Below are 26429 nucleotides of genomic sequence, written 5' to 3'. Positions count from 1 at the left end.
CTGCTTGATATACTTTGTTTGGGAATCTGCGATACCGTAAGCATACACTTTTGGGGGCTGTACTTCCTGATGTGACGTTCTAGTCTGTGTATAGATAGTGTGGTAATTCATCATTCCTGGGGTTTTAATAATAGAATGATAATGTGTGTGATCCAAAATGGGTCTTACACATTCTCCAACTCCTTTACCATATAAATGTATTTTATGTTATTTTTATATTAGGCTCCTTGCCCAATGTGAGATTTGCTCTCAGGACCCCAAGATTAAGAGTCTCATGCTTTACCGATTGAGCCAGCGAGGCACCCCAGCTCTCTTACTATATACAAAAAGAAACAGACACAGAGAAAGAGACTTATTGCAGTCTCAGCAACTAGGACATCTAGGTAGATCTTGTAAAATAGAGACTCACCCACAAAATGTTTTAGTGGCTAATTATTGATTTAACAAAACTATTCATAAAAGTTTTTCTTTTTGCTATCAGAAAGTGTTGAAGTTTTAAGAATGAGGAAGACAGGCTAAATTTCAGAAGAATGTCTATTTCCCCAGTGAGGCATTCATTAGAAAGTGGTGGGAAAGGGGTTAGGGTTCATTAATCTAAGTGTAGATGTGTTCTGTCCAATTTCATAATATTCTGACAGCCAAATTTCGTGTAGCCCGTTGGTGATTGCATGTAGGAAATGGGGTGTACTTAAAAATGGTTAAAAGGGTGAATTTGATGTTATATGTATTTTGCCACAATTAAAAACCTGCAAATAAATGGAAAAAAAATGTAAGCTGTGGGTGTGAGGAAAGGTAGGTTTTAATGAGTGTTACTTTTGTGCCTTTTCTCAGAGGAGCTCCCAACTCCTGAGGACAGGCATCTCTTTTGAAGGCAGAGCTGAGAGGATTGTCAGTCAAAGTTGTGAACATCAAAATTGGCGTGCCTGCTAGAGGCTGCCCAAACCCTCTTTTTTTCTCACACGTCAAAAGAGCACTTCATTCCTGTCACTCCAGCCAGGCTACTTGGAATGACTCATGGTTCTACATAAGCTCGGAGGGATGCTATTTATTCAATATCTGTAATGTGTGAGGCAATATCCTAAAACTTGCACTTACATGATCACATTTGTGTATTGCGGTCCTGTGCTGGAGGTGGTATTCTCCCTATTTAATCTACGGGAAAAGTGAGGCTCTGAGAGGTAAAATAAACTAAGTTCACACACATGGCAGTTTAGAATTAGAATCCAAACCCAGGTCTCTGTTGTTGAAGTTCTCGACCCTCTCATTATAACATAATTGGTTAAAAAATTATTAAATTTTTATTTATTTATTTTAGAGAGAGAGAGTGTGTTGAGCAGGGAGAGGGGCAGAGGGAGAGGGAGAGAGAGAAGGAGAGAAGCAGACTCCCCGTTGTGCATGGAGCTGGATGTGGGGCTCCATCCCTGAGATCATGACCTGAGCTGAAACCAAGAGTCTGACGCTTAGCTGACTGAGCCACCCAGGTGCCCAATTGATTCAAATTTTTTATCCCATCCAAGTTAAGTGGAGGCGAGAATTTAGTACCTTAGACTTGGTATGTAATTTTGCAAGGGAAGTAAGTATAAGAAATAGGGTTTTTATTTGGCGTGAATTGAGTATTTCATTCATTCATTAGACTTTTAATGAGAGCCCACTTTGTGCTAGGCCTGGTTGATCCATCGCCCTGAACAAGACAGACACGGTCCCTGCTTGCAGGGGAAAATAAATTATGCCATAGCTGTGTAAACCCACTTCATCTCTATGCAACAATGTGTTTGAAACCTAATTAAGGACAAAAGTAGAACTTTTAACCATTTCTCTGCTACTTGTGTTACCACCAGCTGTCATCTGGTTTAGCAGGAGCAAAATAGACTACTCAGAAAAATGTCTTTCTTTGGAGAACTCCAAAAATACACATATTAAAAATAAATGCATTCAGTTCTTGTTTTACACAGTAGTTATACTGTTTAAAGTCCCCACGAACACCAAATCAACAATCGCAGGACCATTGCTCCTAGGGGAAATACAAGGATTAGGTTCCTGCAAGCCCCTGCTCGTAACATTTTCTTCAACTCAGCAACACATAACCTTGTTTTATGTGTGTTTCTGGTTCAAGACACCTTACTTAATATATATTATTGATTCATTAAAGTTGAACGCATGGCCAACAGCCCTGCAACTCGTGCCAGAACGGAGCCCATCACACGCGTACATGTTCTTGGGAAGCACACCAGTCTTTTTGCACTGGGGGACACCACACAGCACTTCAGCACCACGTGTGGGGGGCAGTCTAAAAAGCAAAATCACCAACAAAAACACACAAGAATGCAAAAAATGGGCACTAAATGGACCGCAGGAAGCACTCTTGTTTACAGTGAGCGAGAGCTGAACTCAGAAGGCAGAGCATCACCTTTCACCTTGTTGGCCCTCAGCTGGGAACACGTGCTTTGGGAAACTCCAAATTCTCACTGCTCTGGGCTTGTTTGTGAATGACGTGAAAGTGTAGAGGGTATGGATTTGGGGGTTACAAATAAAGTTTAGCCAGGTAGGCAAGTTTGTAAGTAGAAAATCTGTGCCTACTGAAGTTTGACTGTACTAATTTCAGTGGTAAGAATAATAACCAAGAGAAATATCAGGTGTTGCTCTGCAGAGAATTAAAGCAGGGTGAGATGAAGTTGGCAGTGTGGGGGCTGCTGGTGGGGTGATCTGGTGGGGGAGGTCTTTGAAGGGGCCTCCTCTAAACTGAGATCTGAATTACGAAGGGAGTCTGTCCTCTGATGATGGGGGAAGGGCATTTGAGGTAGGGGGGAACAGGCTGAGCAGAGGCCTTGGGTCAGGAAGGATTTTGGTGTGAGGAACCCCAAGCAGGGGGTCAGGCTGTGGAGTCAGGAAGCGCGGGGCTGGGAGTGGGACTGGCAGGTGCCTGCCTGGTGACTTGGGCTTCATGAGCTGGGGGGTGGTGTGTGTGTGTGTGTGTGTGTGTGTGCATTTGATTCCAAGTGCAGTGGGACATACCAGATGGATAACAATGTCAGCACTACATAGCTCAGTTTGGGGGCTACCTGGGAAGCTTCGAGGAACTGTAACAATGTCCTGATCACATGAGCTATTTAACGTGTGCCCTGGAAAATTCCATGTTTCCCAATTTCACCCTTGCACAAGTCTTTGCTCACCCAGTGGGTGCCCTTCCTTGCTTGTCCAGCAGTCCCTGGCCGGGGAGTCCTTCCCTTGTCAGAAGCACCTGATCCCAACCATGGCTTTGTTCCACGTTTCCTGAGCACCCTTATTTACTCCACTTGTCCTCCATTAGTGATTCTTGGTGTATTTGTCTTTTTAATTTTCCCAGCCACACTCTGACAGGGTAGGGGCCATTTTTGCTTCTTTATTCTCTCTTGGTACCCTAGACACAGTAGCTGCTATATGTGTTGAATGACACTGAGCTTTTGTATTCTGGTGCTGTAACCTTTTCTTTACCCTGTGACCATTATGAATGAGAATCAAATGTGAATGGTTGATGGCATTAGAGTTGGCTGGGTGTGGGGGGCTGAGTGGTGGGGAAGGGGGTAGTGGGCAGCGTTTATGAGAATGAAAGTTACCAAAATGCTGTAGGTCTGCATTTTCTCTGAACGAGGAATAGCAGTATCTGCCAGGAAACAGGACCGGAACAGAACAACATATAAGGTCTTTGATAATTCTTAATATCTATGCATGATGGTCACAGAGCAGTTTAGCTTGCTCTAACCCTTGGGAAATGTAGCAAGGTCAACATGAAGATAGTGTTCTTCTCTACCTTTTGGCATGTCCATAACTCAGAAGTGCTGTTTGGAGCCCTTGATGCTTCAGTAACCAATGGTTTGTTTCCCCTATTTATCTACATTCCCTTTAATCCCTGGGAGGTAAGCTTTTAGAAAACGAGTTGCATTCAGTCTCTTGCTTCCATTGAGAAGCAGAGGCTGAGGATGATAGAACTTGCAAGTTTTTAAATTTCATAGAACTGTGTGTTGTTGAGTTTGTCAAACGTCCTTCAGCATATTTGGGGAAGGTGGGCAAATTAAATTTGACTTTCCCAATATCCTCTGAATTTTTAATGAGCTGCTATACGTCTTGTCATGTTTTCTGCCGATAGCTATTGTTTTGAGCCTAACTGTTCTGTAGTTTTTTTTTTCCTACAAAAGTTATTTATTTCTTTTACTTTACAAGATGGCTTCCATTTGTCAGCTTACCATTCCAGATTTAAATATGACTTCTTTTTCTTTTTTTCTAACTGAAAAGCTGTGGAATCTAGTACATTGCATAATATAACTGTGACATGTTTATCTAAGAAGGAACATGTCACCATGAAGACATGGGTTTCTGTCTTTGGGAAGAGTTTGCAAATGTTTCAGTGCATTACAAATCACTGTTGAGTTGCCAAATGTGAGGACGAGCGATTTCTAGAAGGGAAAAAATGTGTTCCAAACAGATCTCAGTTGATTCCTTTTTTTTTTTTTTAATTTTTTTTTAAAGATTTTATTTATTTGACAGAGAGAGACACAGCGAGAGAGGGAACACAAGCAGGAGGAGTGGGAGAGGGAGAAGCAGGCTTCCTGCTGAGCAGGGAGCCCGATGCGGGGCTCGATCCCAGGACCCTGGGATCATGACCTGAGTCGAAGGCAGACCCTTAACGACTGAGCCACCCAGGCGCCCCTCAGTTGATTTCTTTAATCATAAATTTATATAATCCCCCCCATGTTGTATGTTTGTTTTTACTAAACTATGAAAATACAATCGTAAGCCACTGTGTCACTTGGGAACTAGTGGTTCTGGTACCTGTGGATTATTCCATAGTCTGTGAAGGCACGAAGTCTGCAGGCTGAAATTCATTTTAAACATAATTAAGGGCAGAAGTGGAGCTTTGCTTCATTGCTGGCTTTTGACATCATCAGCTGTGGTTGAGTTTAGTTGGATCAGATAATAGACTAATTCAGCAAAAGATATTTTTTTGAGAACTCTAAAAATGCAGATACTAAGAAGCAGTTTTGTGAAAATGTTGTCCTTTTACACAAGCGCTACATTTTGATTCTGGAAAATACCTTGACTGGTGTTTACCTTGGTTTAAAACCCAGAAGAAAAAGTCCAGTTCCTATGAAAACCAGGATGAATAAGTTGGTGCGGTGCGTGTCTTTGTGAACAGCCTCACGCTTTTGAGAAGATTCAGAACACAGCAGTGCTGCTGTCTGATGGGCATAGCTTGGGATCCTGCATGAGACAGGGAGCTGTGGCTCCATCCTTGGGCAGCAGTCTACCACATGTCCCCCATGGAACACATGGTTTTTGTTGAGAAAATGGGAATAATTCAGTGCCACATACAACTCTAATGATGGGAAATACAGCTCAGAATATACAGGTCACTAATAGTAACTTCATAATAATGAGACCAAATCAATATAGTAACCCTATATGCATGAAAGCGAAGCCATTTAGAATTTATTAATGATGTGATAATTTTATGGAAATATTGCAGCTTTGACAAACAGAAGTGTCTAGATATTTGTCATTATGTTGGTAGACATGCAAACTCAGTAGTTTGGGTTTTTAAATAGAACTCTGAGGGTCAGTGTCTGAGTGATTGGTGACCTTACAGCAAACACATACAACAGAGTCACCTCTGGCCTTTAGGATTTTTTAAATTTGAGGATCTAAGGGAGCCTATTTAAAAGGAGGTTACATGGAACTAAATTCAACCTATTTTTAATAACATGCACACTCATATTCATGATAGGAAGATTATTTATTGCCAATCACATCTCTTACTACACACCATATTTATCAAATCTTTATCTATTACTCTGTATCTCCCAGAATGTAGCTGTTGATTTACCTCTTAAGATGTCCTCATATCCTCCCTCCATGGATTTTGCAAAGTTTGAACCCACTTTCCTCACCAGCCCCTGTCAAGATTTCTTTGAATTTTTACGGATTGTGTGGCTATTTCTTTTCTTGAGTTCCTTTTCCATTTGAACTCTTAATCTCCTTTCTCCCCCTGCAGAGCTGTCCCTTTCTCTTCACTCTGCACAAACTGAAACATGAGCTTCAAGCTCTTTCTCATGATTTTTGCAGAAAAAGCAATGTATTATGAGTGTAGAGATTTTATTTTTATTTTTTTTTTAAATTTTAAAAAGATTTTATTTATTTATTTGACAGAGACAGAGACAGCGAGAGCAGGAACACAGCAGGGGGAGTGGGAGAGGGAGAAGGAGGCTTCCCGTGGAGCAGGGAGCCCGATGCGGGGCTCGATCCCAGGACCCTGGGATCATGACCTGAGCCAAAGGCAGACGCTTAACGACTGAGCCACCCAGGCGCCCCGAGTGTAGAGATTTTAATGAAAATTTGGTAATACTGAGGGTGTTTAGACTGGTAGTAATACCAAGAATTTAAAATTTATGGTAGACATCCTTGTTGTTCAATATCTTATGGCCATTCTTTCTCCACAGACTCCGGGATTTTGCAAATCACTGATACTTTTCACTCCCCTCTTTCTTCTCATCTCTCTCTTCCTTGTCCTCAAATTTCTGCAATATTTTTACATAGAGGTTTAGCCACACTGTCTCCTTTCTTTCCTGTCTTCCCTTGCTCTCAAGTGACCCATAAAGATGTTTTCCCAAATAAAGACAGTTGCCTCCCCAGGACAGACTTTGGGATCAGTTCTTAGGACAATACTTATTTTCCCCCCAAGAGATACACTTATTATGCAAGATATTCCTAAATTGTAAGCCCAATAGCGATTTTTCCCTCCCTGTTTCTCTACCTTGCAGCCTATCTGCGGATTTTTTGTTTCATACGATAGTGGGTTTTGATTCCTTCAACCATCTGTGCAACAGAGGAAAAGCACTGGTGTTCACCAATCCAGTGGTGGAGAAGGGGGGTCATCCTGACTGTTTCTCCTGCTTTCCTGCATTCTGGCACACCTGAAATATTTTTTTTAAAGATTTTATTTATTTATTTATAAAAGAGAGAGAAAGAGAGCACAAGCAGGGGGAATGGCAGGCAGCGGGAGAAGCAGGCTCCCCACCGAGCAGGGAGCCTGATGTGGGGCTCGATCCTGGGACCTGGGATCATGACCTGAGCTGGAGGCAGACGCCCAGCCGACTAAGCCACTCAGGTGTCCTCACACCTGAAATATTTGTAAGGCACACATGCTAGAGTTAATGGAGAAGGTTGCATGTGTCCAAAGATGACTGGCCCTGGGGCTTCAGCTGTTCCCAGGGCTCTGGACATGCAGCCTCCATCCAGCCAACCCAGGACCGTGGAGATCAATATGGAAGCACACCAGTCAGATCTCACAGCCACCTTTTGGGAAGCTCTGGAAAACGGTAGCCTCCCTCAAGCCAAGGTAAATCAAACCAGCTTCTCATCTATTTGGGCCAAGAGTACCTGTTTGGAAGTTGTTGTGATACTTCAAGGAAATGTATATTTTTTTATACATAATTAAACATATATTACATTGTATTACTTCTAATGTAGAACTCTGAAATTACAAAACCAAAAGCCTACCCTACCACATTAGCATTACTAGATTATATTTGATTAAGTCATATTTCCAAATGTACTCTACTAAGATGTAATGTATAACGGTCTTTTTGTGTTTATTGTTACTTTAAGATTCTACTCATTGCTCCTTTTAATTAGCTGGAAAATTCAAGGGGGCTTTGGAACATCTGTGGGAAAATCACCTTAACACATGGGTGGTTAATTCCAAAGCTCATTTTGAAAGTGCATGGTGTGCGATCATTCATTTTTTTCGTTCACTCATTCATTCAAGAACTATTGGCTGAATGCCTGGTATGTGGTGGTTAAGGCGAGAAAGGGAAAAAAGTATGTCATAGTTGCTCCTTCTAGGAGCTCTGGAACATAAAGTCCAATAGACAGACAGTTCTTGGATATTTGAAGCCTTAAAGTTAAGTTTAAAAGAGTTAATAGGTATCAAAATAATAGGTAATAATAGTGAAACAGGAATTCTTCAAAAAGAGTATTCAGGTGAGGGAGCGTTGTTAGGAGTAAGATATAATTTAAGCTGCTCTTTGAAAGATGGCTAAGATGCAGAAGAGCTAGAAGCAAGAGAACACTACAACTGTAGATTCTGGCAGAATGCAGTTTTAGTATAAGAAAGGGCTTATTTTAAAATAAAATACCTGGGCTCCTGGGTGGCTTAGTCAGCTAAGTGGTTGCCTTCTGCTCAGGTCATGATCCCAGGATCCTGGGATCGAGTGCTGCATCCAGCTCCCTGTTCCGTAGGGAGCCTGCTTCTCCCTCTGCCTCTCTCTCTCTCTGTCTCTAATGAATAAATAAATAAAATCTTAAAAGAAATAAAATACCTCCCAGAGAATAGGTAAACGTTAAAACCAAGAGTTTTTCTAAGTAAAATTTTGTTTTAATGAAAGAGAGAGTGCAATGAAGGAATGATCAAAGATGTTGGCATAATTCTAGTGTAAAATGATCCAGCATAATTTATTCACTAAATATTGGCAAAGGATTGTGTGTTAGCTGTTCGGATGGGTGGTTATTGTTCCTATAATGAAGAATAAATGTCTCAAAATTGTTGCCTATCAAGAGAGCAAAAATAGGAATAATATCCATTTTTAAGACCCTGTAAATATTTTATTTATTCACAGCCAACACCTTTATTGAAGGGAAACAGTTTTGCTACTGTTGTGACAGTTGTTCTTGTTAGACATATTACAATTTCGGACTGATGGAAGAGTGATAAAGGTTGTCCATTTCCCTTCCCAACCCCAACTCCGAGGAACTCGCTTAGGGCTTATTTATTTTCCTTTTCTTCTCAGAATTGCTTTAGGGTCCATCATAGAGATGACATAAAACTGTAATTTTTGAGTTCATTTGGGCTATGGGACCAGGACTATTTTAAATCCCTCGAAAGAAGCTTGACTAAATTTCCTAAATCTTGTTGGTTCTTTCTTGAATGTGCTGGTCTGAATAAATTCTCCTCGGGAACACTGAAAATCAGTTTGTGTGGGAAAGTTGCCCAAGAGTTATAGTGTAGAGGGGCCAGGAGCGGGGGTGGGGAGGACGACGACAAACCTAAGTCTTCTACTTTCGTCATTTCAATCAGTGGAGTAAGTCAAAACTGGAGATTCATTTTGATAGCTCTAAAGAAATGCACTCTTAGACCTGAGACCCAGGTTGAACTTGTTCTTGAAGGCTTGCAGCGCAGTGGGTAGTAATGGTATTTCTCTCTCATTATTGACCAAATCTGAAACTTGAGGCTGTTCACACAAGAACGAGTTATTTAATTCATAAAGGAGCCATTATAAACATTTTCCATCCATTTATCCATTCATCCATCCACCCAGCCAGCCAGCCAGCCTGCCAGCCAACCAGACTTTCATTGTTTTACACCTACTTACCAGGTAAAGCACCCGGGCTCCACCTGAGTGGCTGCATCTTTTGTACCACTGGCCTTTCCCCCCACATGTCCACATAGTATGATCATTATTCCAAGCCCAGACATCAGCGTCTTCCTCGTTCCTATGAATGGCAGCATAGCATTTGATGGAATGCAATGGATGCACTGTAATTTATTCAAGGAGTTTCTTTTAAAAAATGCAGCAAAACTTATCAGTTCTCATAACGAAATCAGAGTTAGAGAAAGTATGTAATATTTGATTTATTTAAAGAATCCTACAATCCCTAGGGGGTCTTGTGTGTGCGAATTAGATACGGCATGTAAAATTTTTCAAATAGAAAATCCAAAGCTAAAAATCACCCCTTAAAGGACAAAATACATTCCTTTTTTTTTTTTTTAAATGAATATGCTTTTTTTTTTTTTAATTGAAGTGTAGTTGCACAATGTTACATTAGTTTCAGGTGTACAACATAGTGATTGACAAGTCTGTATATCATGCAGTGCTCACCACAAGAACAAAATACATTGTCTTTCCTGGTCCACAAACAACAACAAGACAAAGCATTACATGGGATGTACTAAAGTCTTCTGCAGCTTGGGCTGACCCCCATTCTCCTTCAAGAGGAATCTGCTTTTGATGGTTCCATTGTTCTTCATCTCTGGGTATATTCTGGTGGGGCGTTTCCTCCCTAACTGTTCTGCATATTCTTGGAAGGACCACCTCCCTCCCGAGCTTCTCAGAGTCAGCAGGCTTCCTGCATGTGCTTGGGTGTCCTTAAGATCGGCCCAAGTCTTCCCACCAAGGTCTCTTGTATTCACGACCTAATTTGCTGTTTTAGTTTGAGTTGAAACAGAGTCCCTCTTCTGTAAGGTTTGGTAGAAGACGCAGTCCTGTTTTCAGAGAGTACCCAGCCCTTGCTTGCTCATATGAACACCTTGATTGTTTGGTCTGTCTGAATCCCAGGATACTATTTTATTTTATTTTACCTAGAAGAATCCAAAATGTCAAATTCATCTATTCAAGTCTACATAAACATCAGTAGGTAAAAGTAATTTGAAGATTGTTTTTCATGCAATAAAGAACAATATATCATATCCTTAATTTTGCCCTTAAAGTTGAGATGAATAAGTGTTTTCACAAAATGGATTTACTGGGCAGTCAAATGCAAGCATTGCAGAGAAGAAATGTGATGTATAGAATCTATTTAGTTTACCAAGGGTAGTCACTTGTGTAATTTGAGAAATAAAGCCTTCCAGAGATATACAGAATTAATCTTACCTTTCAAATTATTTTTACTGGGAGACAGTTTTTTGCTTAAAACTCAAGTGAAGTCTGATACTTTTGTCTGAAGTCCGATTGGCTTCACATCATTGGGCAGTACAAAGTATCTTTATATAGCATGACCCCCATTCCTTAAAAAAAAATTAAAATGGGTCAGTGAGAAGATAAATGTGTAATTTCTTTTACATAGAGGAACCTGAGAAAACTATCAAGTATTTGCCCAAACTGAGATATTTCCATGCATTTGTAGCTAAGTAATTTAGAATGGATTGGTTTATTTCAAAATATAAAATGATATCCCCACAAAGATAGACTCATGAAATAGGAAATCTCTAGAAAATAATGAAAAAAATTTTACACCTTACCCATAAGACAATAGTCAGCAAAAAACAGATTGTAGAAAGACAAGAAGACAGAGCTCATCTTAATCATGGTAAAGAGTGGAGAAAATGTAAGAATTAATGTGCATTTAGAAAAACGCTCTTGGACAATTGTTCATACTGAGGCAGCCTGATTGAAAGTATTTCTTGTAATTATTGAATAGCATTTACACTCCCTGTCTCAAAAGAACTTTAGCCTCATAACAGTCTTGGTTCAGCTCACACCATGTCTTAGTCTTTCTGTGTCATATTCATTTCATAGGGATGATGCAAGTGATTACAGAATTCAGTTAATTTGAAAGAGATGCAGCATAAGTACTGTCAATCACGAAATGCTTTCATTACTTTTTTTTTTAAATTCTCATTTCCTTTGGTCATGGTCCTTTTGGAGATTTAAACAGTAACATCATTCTGATTTCTCTTTTCTACATTCCTTGCCCATGAGAAGGCAATCTTCAATTTATTGTTTTTAGTTGGTAAATTCTGATGTTTGTAAGCAGTCAGTCAGTCAGTCAGTTGTTCGTGAAATAATTTACGGAGCATCTATCAAGTGTCTAGTGCTGAATTAGGTGTTAATCTGACATTATTGTCATTTCCTTCACATTGTCTTATTTACGGATTTTTAAAAAATGGATATTAATGTAGATTAGAATGGAGATTTTTTTGTTTTCTTTACTAGTTGTTTGCTGCTTATATTAAGGTAGACTGAACTAAGTTGTTTGCTGCTATCCTTAAGCCATTATCCTCCCTTCAGACTTTTTGCTTAAGTTTATTTATTTATTTTTAAGTAATCTCTACAGCCAACTTGGCGCTTGAACTCACAGCCCTGAGATTAAGGGTCGCATGCTTTTCCGACTGAGCCAGCCAGGTGCCCCTCCCTTCAGACTTTTAAAGGTCCTGGTATAGAATTAAAATTAATAGTTTCTCCCTAGGGGCTGAGCTCCTGGATTGGTGGCACTTGAGAATAGTGTTGGCTTCTAACGAACAGATTTGTATGGAAATGTCCTTTTCAGAGGTAGAATCAGGGTTGGGATTTAATTTTCCCCTGTAGCTCTGCTTTGAAAATTTGCCTCCGGCCTCCTCTGCCCTTATCCTAGGGTCATCCCAGAATCATCACAATTTTTTTTTTTCTTGCTTGGGATTCTAAAGAGTAAGAAGGGCAGACTTAGTCTGTTTTGCACCTATTTTTACCCTATCTCACCTTCCATGTAAAATCACTTTTGCCCTCTTTCTGCAACTGCCTTGGGTAGACAGGACCAGCAGTGAGAATGGGAAGGTGAATGCAGGGTCAGCGCTAAGGTCCTCGTCCTCAGCCACGAGCTTTTTTTTGCATGGAATTACAAGCTCGTAGTAGCAGCTCCACTTCCAAACTTTAGTGGAGAAGCTGGTCTTTATTGTTCGGTGGCGCAATGGGTCTGTTAAGTTTGTGTTACGCATCCTGTCTTAGTGTTTTCCCCTCTCTTAGCTTCTCCCCACCCCGGAGAGCAGTCTCTCTGCATGTGTCAAACTTCCTTTTCTCTCCTCGTATTTCATTCCTCCAGGATCTGTAAAGTGTCCAAGTTCTCATAGCTCGCATAAAAATGGATCATGTCCAGAGGGACCAGTGCCGACTTCTCATTAATCTGTTGGAGTTTCAAATGTACAGGCTTCAGCGAGAGCAGTGGGAGAGGAAGAAAAGGAGAGGGAGGTCTCATCTCCAGGAAAGAAGGGCACTTCCTATGGCAGGATTGGTACCTTAAAGTTTGCCCTCCCAAGGTTGAATTTTGGGCTGAACAGTCTAGGAGTAAGTCAGCCTGAATCCAGAGGCCTGAGACAAAGAGTTTGGCTGGGACACTGTGACTTAGCTTCGTGGCCAAAGAAGAATATGTAAATTCACTGGATTCCCAGGCATTTCAGCTCTAGAGGAAGAGGATTAGGGGAATCCAAGAGTCTTGACCTTACTGTGAGGCTGAATTATAACTAGAGCCTGTTTTAACTAGCACAGCTTGAGTTTCATACTTGAAATAAAGCTTAAATCAAAATACTCTCCACTCCGACCATATTCTGATGGGAAACTTATTAAATGTTAAAGTCTAATCTGAAAGCAAACAGAGCTTTAAAGAAAACGATGCAACATCATTTAATCGTGTTTATAACTTGAGGGACGAATGTCTGGGCCTCATAACCCAGATGGGAGATGGAATTCCACGGCCCTCCTTCCCAATCTGGACCTGTCTGGAAGCGTTTATTTGTACGAAGTTTTCCAGTCTGCAAGTCTGTGTCATTGTTTAGATTCGGCCTGAATAAACAGACAGAACGATAAACTTCCTCTTCAGGTGCGGTTTGTATCTTTTGAACCAGGTCATAGCCCGTAAGCCATGCCCTCCTGGCCAGAGACTGTACCAGCTCTGCTCATTGTTTGTAGGAGGCCCTACTGTGTGCCCAGTCCTCTATGGCAAACCTATGGGCATGGTGATCACGACAGTGACACCCAGCCCCTGGTGATGTTGTAGTCACGCTGCGAAAGTGAATCCGACACATGAAATTAGAGGCTCATTCGGGAAAATCCTGAAGGAAGGAAGAGTCCAAAGTCCTGATGTCAAATGTCAAAGCCTGCTCAAGCAGATACTACGCACTTAGTGATCAGGAAGAAGACAAACGAGTGTTGGCTTTAGTTCCTGGGGGGACATTTAATGGAATGAATTGGATTGGAGATGGTCTGTGCAGAGTGTGTTCAATTTTGGGTGCCAGACTTTAAAAAGAGTAACCAGTGAAGTCAGCACAGTGCTTTCCATCTGGGAACCACACGCGGTTTCTAGGCTAGAGCTCCATCCCCCCAGCCCTGCCCCATGGCCTTGCCTCTCTTCCCAGTATGCTGTACAGACAGTATCATCTTCTCTGGCATGCATGACAAGAGTGGTTCGTTAGGCAGCGCCGAATCAGAGGAGTTTTGGGATGGCAAAGGAGCTAGAGAACCAGGACTCCTGAGGAAGATTGAAGGGCCTCGCCAAACGCACTTCGAGCTGAGAAGATTAAGGATACACATAACAGTTGTTTTCAAACATTGCAAAGGCCATCTTGTTGCAGAGCAAGTTCACTTGTTATCAGTTTGGGGTGCAGACCCGGGCCTGTTGGGTGGACGTCCCAGTGACCATACAAGAATTCAGCTCAGACAAGAGTTTTCTCCCAATTAAAATGCCTGACAGAGCACTGTTCTTCAGAGCAGTGAACTCTTCATTCCTGAAAATGTGAAGGAGAAGTTGGCCGTCAACCATGCTGGCTTGTGTGGATAGGGTGGCAGGGTTAGACTAAGTGGGCTCCAAGGTTTCTTTCAACTCAAATATCTTCTTCACTGGGTGTCTATTTAGGAAACCAAGGCCCCTAGAAATGATGGTAGCCTTCTGGGCAAAGGTCACTATAGCACAAACAAACAGGGAACAAGGAGAACGGGGATGTCCCCGGGTCGTGTGTGTGTGTGTGTGTGTGTGTGTGTGTGTTGTAGGAATGACAAAAGTATGAGATCCCTGATCGAGAACTTTGAACATTCTGACAGGCAAGGGGGAACGTCTTGCTTCCTGTCCTGGGGCAGGATATGATAAAACAGGTGTGTGAGGGAGTTTTGCTTACTATCCTGGGCTCTAGCCTGGGATGTAGGAGGTGGGGGGAGATATTGATGGCTTCTTAGGGAGACCACTGAGGGGCAACCCCGGTTATCCTACACCTTGCCTGGGCTGTGATGGGAGTAATGGAAACAGAATAAAAAGGCGAAAATCAGAATTTAGTGGAAAGACTAATATGGGTCTCCCTGAAAATGGCTCTGAAATAGGATTCTCTAAATTATTAATTGAAGGTTACGTGGTTGAGTCTTTAAATCAGGAGACCACAATCAAGTATTTACATTTTGGTCTACCACTTGAGATGACCAGTGACCTGACACAAGTCATTAAAATTCCTCATATTTGAATTCCCTAGCAGTATCATCCCAGCAACAGGGAGTGTTTGCAAAGTATTCTGAGTCCTGGATGAGAGGAGCCTTGTTATATTAATATCATACTATAATTTTTCTTGTTGGGGTTGTTGTTTTCAGTTACAACAATGATGCAATTTTATATTTCCTACCTTAGGGATGTTTTTGTCTTCCAGCTGGATTCTAAAAGATGTTCTTTGAAAGACTGGCAACTTGTTCAAATATTTGTTTTAGTATTGGTCCATCAAGGGAATGTAAAAAATATGTAATATTAGAGATTATTATTCTTATTTCCCTCCCTCCCCACAATCTAACATCTAGAATATATTGAAAATACTTTGGCCTCATCTATTTACAAGAAGCTATAGTGATTTAGATTGGTGCTTTCCTGGGGTACTGATTTTTTTTTTTGTGTGTGTGTGTGTGTGTGTGGAATTCTCTGAACAGAGCTTTCCTGAAAAGAATACATTAAGACTGTCAGAATGATTTTTTTCAGCAGACTAAGCTTTGCAGATGCCCTTTGTTGAGGGAAAAATGCATTATTCTGAAAGTCCTTCTGATCTTTAGGAAAACTGAAAATATCAAATGTTCTTCTACCATTTGAACTTCCCTACAAGAAAATCCCAGGAATTTTTATTTTCTGGGCGAAAGTAGTTCAGAGCTGATGGTATCTTAAAACATGAGCATAGAAGTGCCTTAAAGAAAATTTAACTTTCAACATGGATTTACTAAAAGAAGACTCAACCCTACCCTTGAAAAGCAGACATTGTAGTACCCCCTTTCTGTTTTCCATTTTGTATATTTTTTGCACCTTAACATTTCCATAGGTGAAGGGGTATATCCAGCGTAATTATCCTGGGATATAATTATTTAATGTGTGTCGGTAACACACGGTTCAGATATTTATTGAGCTCTGCTTGGCCGTGCCCTGAATGAGACCATGCTATTTCAGGATTGCAAAAACAACTCCGAGGCATTGGAAGAAGAAGAAAGGAGGACATTCCTCGAAAAGAGTGGGTTTCACGGTTTAGAAATCCATTTTGTGGCTTGCACGGGCGGACAGTACTTGAGTGTGAGAGAGCTCACTTTGATTTACAGGGACTTATAAAATGTACTGCTCTTTGTACCCCAAGTCACAGACCTGCTGTTAATAGGACATGCACCCGGAGTTTTTCTGGTGGTAAAATGTACAAAACCAAACAATAATCTCTTCGGGAAGAGCCTCAAAGGCGGGACCGAGTCTGTTAACTTGGGTTTGTACAATGTCTAGCAGGGGCCATGCATAGACAAGCCCTCACAAATGTCTTTGTTGTTGTTGATGATGATTGAAACTGAGAATCCAGTGAGGAGTAAAGGGGTTTGTTTACCATGAGAGATCGAAGGGGAACTCTGTAGGCGAGGAGGAAGAAGATGGATGGGCAGTCCAGGACCTAGGTTGGCAGATTCTACTGCTGTTCTTTAAGGAAGAGGAAAAATGGCTCAGATTCTCCTCCAGAAGTGTCCTGGCCCCCTGCTAGGAAATTCATTCCTGGTTTGGAGGCGTCGGAGACGTTCAGTGTGATTTGGGTGCAGAAGGTCATTTGTGACTGCATTCTCTCGGGGCTTGGCTGGCTGTCCACCCTGCCTAATCTTTTACTCCAGTCACTTCCCCCTGCCTCTCCTCCTCTCTCCCTTTCTTCCTCAACTACTTATTGAGGTTTACTTCTCTCCTAGGCTGCAAAGATCTCACTCTTTTCCTTCCTGTATCTGGAGACTGGTTCGGGGACAGTGGACATCTACCAAATCAGCACTTTTATGTGTGAGCGAGTTGAGGCTTGCTTATGTACAGAGGGGGGAGGTCTTACAACATTTTCTAGTGTGCTTATTGGGTTTTCTTGTACCTATGGTGGAAAAGCATACAAATAGACCATTGCCTCTATAGGATCAGTATAAACATTAGATGGCATTGCAATGTATCATTATTGTATACAATGTGTCCCTTTAAAGTAATTTTGTTGAGAGAATTTCTTAGTTTGGGGGAAAGGATGAAGAGCAGAACCAGTATGCGATTGTTATGTCGTTGAGTTATTTTCGAAGTAGCAAGAAAAAAGGTGTGTTTCTCTAAGGCTGCAGGTGCACTGAAATTCTTCTCCGCACAGATGTGCTTGTGAAGAGTTAAGGTAATTTAGAATCGAAAAACTTGTACATTGCCAAGTTAATAGTTAATGCAGTTCTAGTTTTTGCCTAAAGGACGATTTGTTTATTTATTTTAAAGTAGGCTCCACGCCCAATGTGGGGCTTAAATTTACAACCCCAAGATCAAGAGTTGCATGCTCTACAGACTGAGTCAGCATGGTGCCCCTGCCTAAAAGATGATTTATCATGGAAGGAAGAAAAAAAATACAATGTATATATAGTTTGTTAGGGGTGCAAAAATTACTGTGATTTCAGGTGTTCTTAATTAATTAATTAATTAAAATTGGTTATTTTTAATTCTTTTTCACTTGCTTCTGCAGCTCTGTGCAGCAAGAACTTTTTACTTTGTATATTGATCAACAAGCATATTTTCTAATAACGTGAAGGCCTCCAACCTGATTTTTGCCTCCATTCCCAGTGTACTCTTTCTTAGGAAGATTGTTACTTTTTCTTACACTCTGGATGGCGGTGGGGCCCCCGGTAAATCCACAGACAGAAAATATCATCCCTTGCAGGTTCCTTATTGCCCTTTGCATCTGGACTAGTCCAGTGACTGTACTCAGTGGTGACCCTCCTCAAATCTGGTTTTGCTTCCAGGTTAAAGTGACTTCTACACCCCAGCTCGCCCAGGACCCTCTCTTGTGCACCTGCTATCCCAGTATATTAATTAGAAGCACCTCCTTCCGGGGCGCCTGGGTGGCTCAGTTGTTAAGCGTCTGCCTTCGGCTCAGGTCATGATCCCAGGGTCCTGGGATCGAGTCCCACATCAGGCTCCCTGCTCCGCGGGGAGCCTGCTTCTCCCTCTGCCTCTGTCTTTCTCTCTGTCTCTCATGAATAAATAAATAAAATCTTTAAAAAAAAAAAAAAAGAAGCACCTCCTTCCTTCTCTGGGCTTATTCCTGAGTTAACCTCAGGTATCGGTGGAGAGAAGCCAGGTTCCAATCGGGTGTTACTTGAAACAAAAGAGAAACCATGTTGTCAGGAACTTAGTAACACTGGGTCTACATTAACAGGTTTCTGATCTGGGAAGTGGATATCATTCCACTTAGATATTCACTCACCATCTTTCTAGATACTGGGAATATAGATACAGTTCCGGATACTGGGAATATGGAAGTGAAGAAAACAGTCATTGCCCTAAAGAAGCTTCTGTTTTGGTGGGAGGGACTGGCGACAATGAAAAAAGAAAAGGCACAATTTAATGTCACGTGATAATAAATGCTGTAAACAAAGAAAGCAGAGTGTGGGGATAGAGATCTTGCCAGAAGGGCTATCTTCAATGGGGTGGCCATTGGAACTGTCACTAGAGTTACATCAGATGGGTCCTGTGCACGAGGCAATGCCTTGGTTAATGACTTTGGATGCCCCTGGAGTAGCCTGGAACCTCACAAGGGAAAGGACAGTGATTGGCACAATGCTGTAGCCATTTGTTTTGTGTGTGTTGTCTTCAGTTGCTATGAATTTGCTCTTCGTATCGCATCTCCCGTACCAACAGTCTCACACCATGAGTTTTCCACTTGGTGTATTACCCACATCGCACTTCCAGTGAGTTTAAGAGTTCAGAGAGGGATGGAGAGAGGAGGGCATTTTTGAACGGGGCGCAGCAATGCTCCAGAACGTTTCCCGGGCTGTGTCCTGTCCCTCATGTGGCTCCGGAGGCCGGCGTTCTGGAAAATTCTTTCTACATCCCAGATCCTAGGTTGGAGCTTCCTGCCATCTGAGAGGTTTGCAATGTTTCCTGAACCTTAGAGAGGGAAGGGAAATGGGCTCCTAGATCCAAAACCTTCAGACTGACGTGTTTGCCAAGTGCTTTGCAATCTGCCTTTCCATAATCCCCTCTCATTATCTCTGTGATGGGGTTTATCGTGCTGCCCCTGCACTTTACTGAATAAATGGAGGGACAGATGGAGACGGCAGAGTTGGAGGAGAACAAGAGAGGATATGGAGCTGAAGCTCTTCACAGGGACGGCCCACCTGTGGGCTTCCTGTGGGGACAAGCACATGACTGGCGCCTGGTATTGGCTTTTGGTAAAAGGGGCGGCATGAATGAGCTACACGAGGGGAAGGTGAGCTGCTGTTTATTTGCAAAGTTTTGAACATGATTATACATTAAATTAATGAAGAGATCCTCCTGTTGAAGGAGAATACTGTTTCAAATCCTTTCGCATGGTGAGTTTTCTCGATCTGGGTTTCATAAGGAATCTTAAAGGAATGACATTTAAAAATGTTCAGTAGACGAAGAAAGCAGGAGTGGTGAGGTGGCCGTTAAATCGTGGGTCAGTCCGCAATCCCCCAGGGTTTGAATTGCTGACGATATCTTGGATGTTGTAGCTGATTGCTGGTGGGTTTGTCCCTATGTCTCTTTGTCCATCCATCTATCTGTTCCTTAACCCACCTCTCCATCCAACCATTCAAGTTGGTCCTGTAGGAGGAGGTACTATTACTTACTAGTAGTGTGGTTATTCATCTCACATGGACTCAGTTTCCTTAGTTAGAGAATAATGGGCTATGTCTAGAATATTTAAAGGGAACTGTTAATATTAGATTCCTGAGGTGGTTATATTTGATTATGTACGAGACATTGGAAAGAATATAAATATGAATTAAACATGGGTCCTACCTCCAAAGAGCACACAGTCTGGTGGGTGAGATGACGATAGATGGGTAGTCATAGTGCATGTGGAGAGTGATCAGGTACCAGACACTGTTGTAGTGAGATTGGGATAGGAATTCAGAGAAGAGGGAGATGTTTTTGGCTGCGGGTGTTAAGGAAGACTGGCTGGAGTGGGGCGAAGGTGGCATTTACGTGAGTGCAGGGAAATAAGACTTATGAAGTTGATGAGCATCAGTTGATTACCATCCTCCCTTGTAGTTCATTTTGGTTCCTAACAGTGAGACAGGCTTTCATGTCCCCATTTCGCAGATGGAGAAAGTGAGGCAAAGAATAGGATTAAGTAATTTGCCCGAAGCTACCAGGCAGGCTGTTGAGGGACAGAGCTGTGATTCAGGAGGAGGTCTATTAACCTCTTTCCATTCTGTCCTAAAGGTTGAGTCAGGAGGGAGATGAGGCCAGCAGGGCATTTCAGGAGAAGAAAAGACCCTCTGTGCGGGCGTGACTAGGTAGAAGTGCCCTGCGTACGTGAGGAACAGCAGGGACCTCCTGCTGCCTGGAGCACCATGGGACCCCAATGGTGGCAGTAGAAACCAGGCGTGGGAAACTGGTTGGACTTCCCTAATGTCTGGCTACAGGATCTGGTTTTCATTCGACCCACATGGAGATTTGGTGCAGGGATACAACATGATTAGAGGAGTGCATTTTAGGATGTTTATGACTCTAAGACCTTCTCATGATTCTAAAATACTAGCATGTAACTAAGCTCTTCAGTGTGGTGCCCAGAAACTCCCTCCCCTGGTGTCTCCTGCAGTCTGGCCCTTGAGAGGTTTCATCCCAGGGCTTTTGTCCTAAGGAACAGCCGGCCCCCTCTCCACCGTCAGCACTTTTAAAAAATCCCTGCTTGATGCTTGGGATTTTGAGAAGAAAATTCCTTAATCTCCCCCCCACCCCCAGCCTCCTCTCTGCTGTTCCGTGGTTTTAACCTATTTCCTGCTCTTTCAAAACTTCTTCTATTAATAAATGAATAATTAGATCTGCTTTGGCTTTGCTAGTGAAAAATATACCATAATATTTAGATTAAAACAGTGTATAATGACACTAGAAAAATACATCCCGGTTACATGATGAGTTCCTCCTTTTCCTTTTTATTCGCAGTATCCTGGGGTGGCCTACTGGAGAAAAAATACTATTTGATTCTCCCTGGGTGGTCAGACAGGACTTGTAAAGACTCTTGTTTGTTTTGTGTTGAGGCTTCAAAGGCACGCAGGCTTCCCTACATAAAGATGTACTAAGAAAATGGGGATTTTTTGAAGTTGCTATGTATAAAGGGAAATCCAGAGCAACCATCTTCCTTTAGAACTACAAGCTAATGTGATTAGAGGGTCTCTTTTCACCCGGGATCTTTGTTGTTTCTACGTCTGGTCAATACCACCCGTCTTAGGGGGAGATCTGTGCTCAGGAAAACCATTTCCGTGTGTGTGTGTGTGTGTGTGTGTGTATTTGTAAAACACACACATGCTTTAATTTTTAAACCCACATTTATTGTGCAAATTTTTTCTTAAGGCGAAGGAATCGGAGTGGTGTGTGCACGCGCGTGTGTGTTTGCGCACGTGTATGTTGTTGAGGACGCTCCGTGGGTGCGTGCTAGTGAAACATGTTTCGGGCCACGTGTTCTGCACATTCCAATTAGTAAGGCCCTCCTGCTGTGGTGTGGGAGAAAAGTTTGGATTGGGGTCAGGGCTGGCTAAATGTAGGATCCTTTTTAATGCAGTCTTTGCAGAACTCCCTCATTAGCACCTCGAGGTCAGTGGGACCTGAGGGACGCTGCTGTCGTGTGCACAGTTGGCATTTTCTGCTGTGCGTAGCATGTGTCAGCCATTTTAAATAAAATCCTTATTTTTTCAGTTTCATAAAATTAATTGTACTTAATGGGGGAGGTTGATGGTGCTGAATTATTTTAAGCCTGGAGGGGGCAAGAGCAGCTTGTGTCCTACATCAGACCACTGATCTATCTAATAGGTTCTCTTGCCACCTGATTCAATGGACGAACGTGCGTAGCCAATTATGTGAATCCCTGTATGGAGTGAAAAATGACCTTGAGCCCCAGAGAGCCAGATAGTTGCTTTATGCAGTGTGTTCACCCACTGGAGCTGTTTTGTTGCCTTGGCCGAATAGGAAACCTGGTGTATTTCTAATCTCTAGAATTTTATTTCTTTAAAAAGAAAAAAAAAAGGAGCCACTATGTGAACTAGTTAGTTCTTTCATGACTTGCCAGTCACTTTGCTTGTGGAACCAGATGCTTAGAAAATAAGTAGTTTGGGCGGGGGATAGCCTCTAAAAGTTTTAAGGGAGGGAAAAACCTCCAAGCCTTTCCCCTTGTTGTATCCAGACATAACCTGCTCTTATAAACTGTGCTTTTTTTTTTTAAATGAAGAATATTAGAGAAAGGAAAGTATAAATATTTTGAATAAAAAAATTAGAAACATCGTAAGCTAATTGTATCAGATATCGGGTAATTATTTCTATAATCAAATAGATTCTTACAAAATAGCAGATTTTTTAGAAAGGTAAGTCTGGGCACAGAAAACAGACTTCACCCTTGATATAACCTTGCACGTCTTTGTAAGTCCCGGAGTCAGAGGTCACCGTGGCTTTGATGTGATTCTACCAGCAACAGGATGGCGCTCAGTAAGCCGCCCATGGTGTAGTGGGAAGAACGTCCTTCTGGGGTCAGCCAGCTCCTGGTTTTGATCTATGGCTCTGCGAATGCTGGTTCTATGACCTTGGGCAAGTTACTGTATACTCTCAGCCGGTCTCTCTGTCCAGAGCCTTCTGTTGCTATCGAGACTACCCTTACAAAAATGGTTTTATTTTTTATTTTTTATTCATTTATTTTTAAAGATTTTATTTATTTATTTGACAGAGAGAGACACAGCGAGAGAGGGATCACAAGCAGGGGGAGTGGGAGAGGGAGAAGCAGGCTTCCCACCAAGCAGGGAGCCCGATGCGGGGCTCGATCCCAGGACCCTGGGATCATGACCTGAGCCGAAGGCAGATGCTTAACGACTGACCCACCCAGGCTCCCACAAAAATGGTTTTAGAGGGTAAATGAAATAAGCAATAGACAATCGGGTCTAGCATATATATGTGTGTTAGCTTTCTTTCTTTGCTTCTGATTACATGCCAGGGCCAGTATTTTTTCACGAGTAGTAATGCACTGTTAGCTTTGGTAGGTACTATGAACATCTAAAACCCTTCATTTTTCAGATAATGAAGTCTAGCCCCAGAAAGGGGGAGAGCCGTGTTTGCATTGCCTTACAATAGGAGTAGCAGAGCTGCTGCTAAAACCAGGTTATCGGGTGCTTCCAGCTTTTGCTCCAGGTAGAAGGAGGGCTTAGCCCTCTGGAGTGAGTCCCTGGCATAGAATGGCCCCAGAGCAGGCAAGTCCAAGGCCGATCTTATGTGTTTAATAAACAATCAACTATCCAAATGTTCCTCTAGAAACCTTCAAGGTAGACCAAAATGTGTACTGAAATGTCACTCTGCTTTGTCCTCCTGTTTACTCTTACAACTTTTGACTCAGTTTCCCTTTCTCTCCTAGTACTCTCAGGGGACTACGGAAGCGTTAGCACCCTGCATGCTCAGGTAAGAGACTTTTCGGGTGGTGAAGATTTCCAGATAAAGGGTCATACTGATTCGCTTTGTGGCTGTGGCCTGGTTCTTGCTCTTTCTTGGGCTGCCCTAAACATCCTAATGGCCACCATCCCTCTGGTGGTTTTCCTTTTGCTTTTATTTTAGTTTCTTATATATGCTATTACTTTATTATATTTTTGGTTTTATTTTTATCTACTCATACATGCATGTTGTGAGAGAAAACATGCTTGGGAATGGTAAACCCTACCATGAGGAGAGAGTTTGGGTACAAGGCAGATGGCAACTTAAAACCTTTTTCAATGCATAACTCATAAAGATAAGAACTCTTTTTTTTTTAAACATAGATACAATACTGTTTTCACACCTAAGACAATAGTTAACAATAATTTTTTAAAAATATTTTATTTATTTATTTATTTATTTGTGGGGGTGAGGGGCAGACCAAGAAGGAGAAAGAATCTCAAGCACGCTGTGTTGAGCATGGAGCCAGACTCTGGGCTCGATGCGGGGTTTGATCTCACAACCCACGAGGATCATGACCTGAGCCGAAATCAAGAGTTAGATGCTTAACTAAGACTGAGCCACCCAGGTGCCCCAACAATAATTCTTTTTTTTTAATTTTTAAAATTTTTAAAAAAGATTTTATTTATTTATTTGACAGAGAGAGACACAGCAAGAGAGGGAACCACAAGCAGGGGGAGTGGGAGAGGAAGAAGCAGGCTTCCTGCGGAGCAGGGAGCCCGATGCGGGGCTCGATCCCAGGACTCTGGGATCATGACCTGAGCTGAAGGCAGACGCTTAACGGTTGAGCCACCCAGGTGCCCCAACAATAATTCTTTTATATGAAATATCCAGTCTGTTCAATAGACCCACTGTACAGACAGATACTATAACAACAAATCTTAGGGATGTCACATACAACATGATGACCATGGTCAGCACTGCTGTGTAGTGTATTTGAAAGTTGTTGAGAGAGTAGATCCTAAGAGTTCTCATCACAAGGAAAAAACCTTTTTTCCCCTCTTTTTCTTTCTTCTTCTTTTGTTTTTTTTTTGTACCTATCTGAGATGATGGATCTTAACTTATTGTGGCGATCATTTCACAATATGTGGAAGTCAAATCATTATGCTCTACACCTTAAATGTAAACAGTGCTGTATGTTAATTATATCTTCGTAAAACTGCGGAAAAATAAAAAAATAAAAATATATCTCTGGTATTTCCCACTCCCCCTGCTTGTGTTCCCTCTCTCGCTGTGTCTCTCTCTGTCAAAGAAATAAAATCTTAAAAAAAAAAAAATATATATATATATATATATATCTCTGGTATTTCGTATGTTTGGAGGCGCCGATTTAGTCTGGAGCAGTGGTTCTCAAGGTGTGGTCCTGAGGTCGGCAGCATCAGCATCACCTGGGAACTTGTTAGAAATGCAAATAGTTGCATTATTAATCTGCCCCAGACTGAATCAGAGACTCTGTGGGTGGAGTGATTCTCTATAGTCCTCCGCTCTACCAGCTGAGCTATCAAAGGGAGCATGGAGTGATTCTCTAGGTGATTCTAATGCATGGTAGAATTAAGGGAAATACTGGTCTAAAGAAAACCAGCATATTTACTCTCTATACACCCTATTTTTATTTGTGTTTAACACAGCAGCGATGCTCAAAATACACAAGATGGTGCACTTATACCTGGGTCACTGTGATATAATAAAAAAGATATATTTTGGTCTTCATCTCTGGCTCCTGGCCAGGGCTCCTGAAACCCCTGTAATTTCCTAAGACTAATAGAAGCATCATTTGTTTTAATATCTGGTTATTGTTCCCAGCTCCTGAAACAGCTCTGGAGTGATATGTTTTGTTATTCAAAGCAAGCCCCTTTCAACCACACCTGAGTTTCTGTTAATAAGGCAACTCTTGGAAAGCCTCTAATTATGGGGGCTGGTTGCCAGGGGAACCACCGTGTGATTAGAGGACTGGTACTTCCAGGCTCTGCCCCCTGACCTCCAGGGAGGCGAGAAGGGGGCTGGAGGTTGAGTTAAACACCAGTAGCCAATCATTTAGTTCATTATGCCTACCCTAGGAGAAGGGGTTTGGAGAGCTTCTGGATTTAAATTATTGGAGGTATTGGGAGCTAAGCCTGGCAGGTGGCCTCCTGTTGGCCCCTCGCCCTTGGCACCTCCTTCGTCTGGCGGTTCCTGAATTGTAGCCTTCGTAATAAACTGGTAATCTGGTAAGTGAACTGTTTTCCTGAGTTCTTCTAGTGGTTCTAGTAAGTTACGGAGCCCAAGAAAAGAGTTGGGGGAACCCCTGATTTAGATAGCTGGTCCGTGGGAGCGACGGGCAGTGACCTGGACTTGCAGTTGGCGTTTTGAGGTGGAGAGCAGTCTCGTGGGCCGGAGCCCCTCCCTTGCGGGGTCTGAGCAACTTTGGCCAGTGTCAGAATTGAATTAACTTGCAATTTGCCTACTGCATGTCCATCAAGGTTCGGAGAATTGCTTGGTGTGGGAAAACGCACACGTTTGGTGTCGTGAGTGTGGATGTGGGGAGAGGGAAATGGGAGTTTGTGCTTTCTTTTTTTTTTTTTTTTAAAGATTTTATTTATTTATTTGACAGAGAGAGGTAGAGGCACAGCGAGAGAGGGAACACAAGCAGGGGGAGTAGGAAAGAGAGAAGCAGGCTTCCCACCGAGCAGGGAGCCCGATGCGGGGCTCGATCCCAGGACCCTGGGATCACGACCGGAGCCGAAGGCAGTCGCCTAACCAACTGAGCCACCCAGGTGCCCCGGGAGTTTGTGCTTTCTAACTACAAGGTTGGAGTCTAAGCCTTTCATTGCCTTCCAAGGCCTGTACCAAGCCCACTGCCATCTCTAGCCACACAGAGCATCCCGCTTAGCCTGCTCCCATATCGGGAAGCCAGCTCGACAGCAGCAGTCCAACAATGACCAGGACTTTCTGGTCCTCGAGACAGTGACAGGACAGAC

The 26429-nt window shown here is 42.3% G+C and overlaps 1 protein-coding gene across 2 annotated transcripts in view; it reads left to right on the top strand.

Annotated features, from left to right (window-relative positions):
- Positions 1-26429, top strand: part of LOC115941038 (uncharacterized) — a 383272-nt gene that overhangs the window by 72779 nt on the left and 284064 nt on the right. The window contains exons 1-2 of one of the 2 annotated variants that reach the window (XM_081827606.1): positions 3740-3849; positions 23399-23442. In XM_081827606.1, coding sequence (XP_081683732.1) covers positions 3765-3849; positions 23399-23442 — 129 coding nt within the window. In that variant the 5' untranslated portion in view covers positions 3740-3764. Of the gene's footprint in view, positions 1-3739; positions 3850-23398; positions 23443-26429 lie in introns of those variants that run through there. The other variant, XM_081827607.1, reaches the window with a different exon arrangement.

The sequence above is a fragment of the Leptonychotes weddellii genome, chromosome 8, assembly GCF_054177405.1.
Source record: "Leptonychotes weddellii isolate Sample4059 chromosome 8, ASM5417740v2, whole genome shotgun sequence".
NCBI lineage: Eukaryota > Metazoa > Chordata > Mammalia > Carnivora > Phocidae > Leptonychotes > Leptonychotes weddellii.
This window is presented reverse-complemented; position numbering and strand designations above follow the sequence as displayed.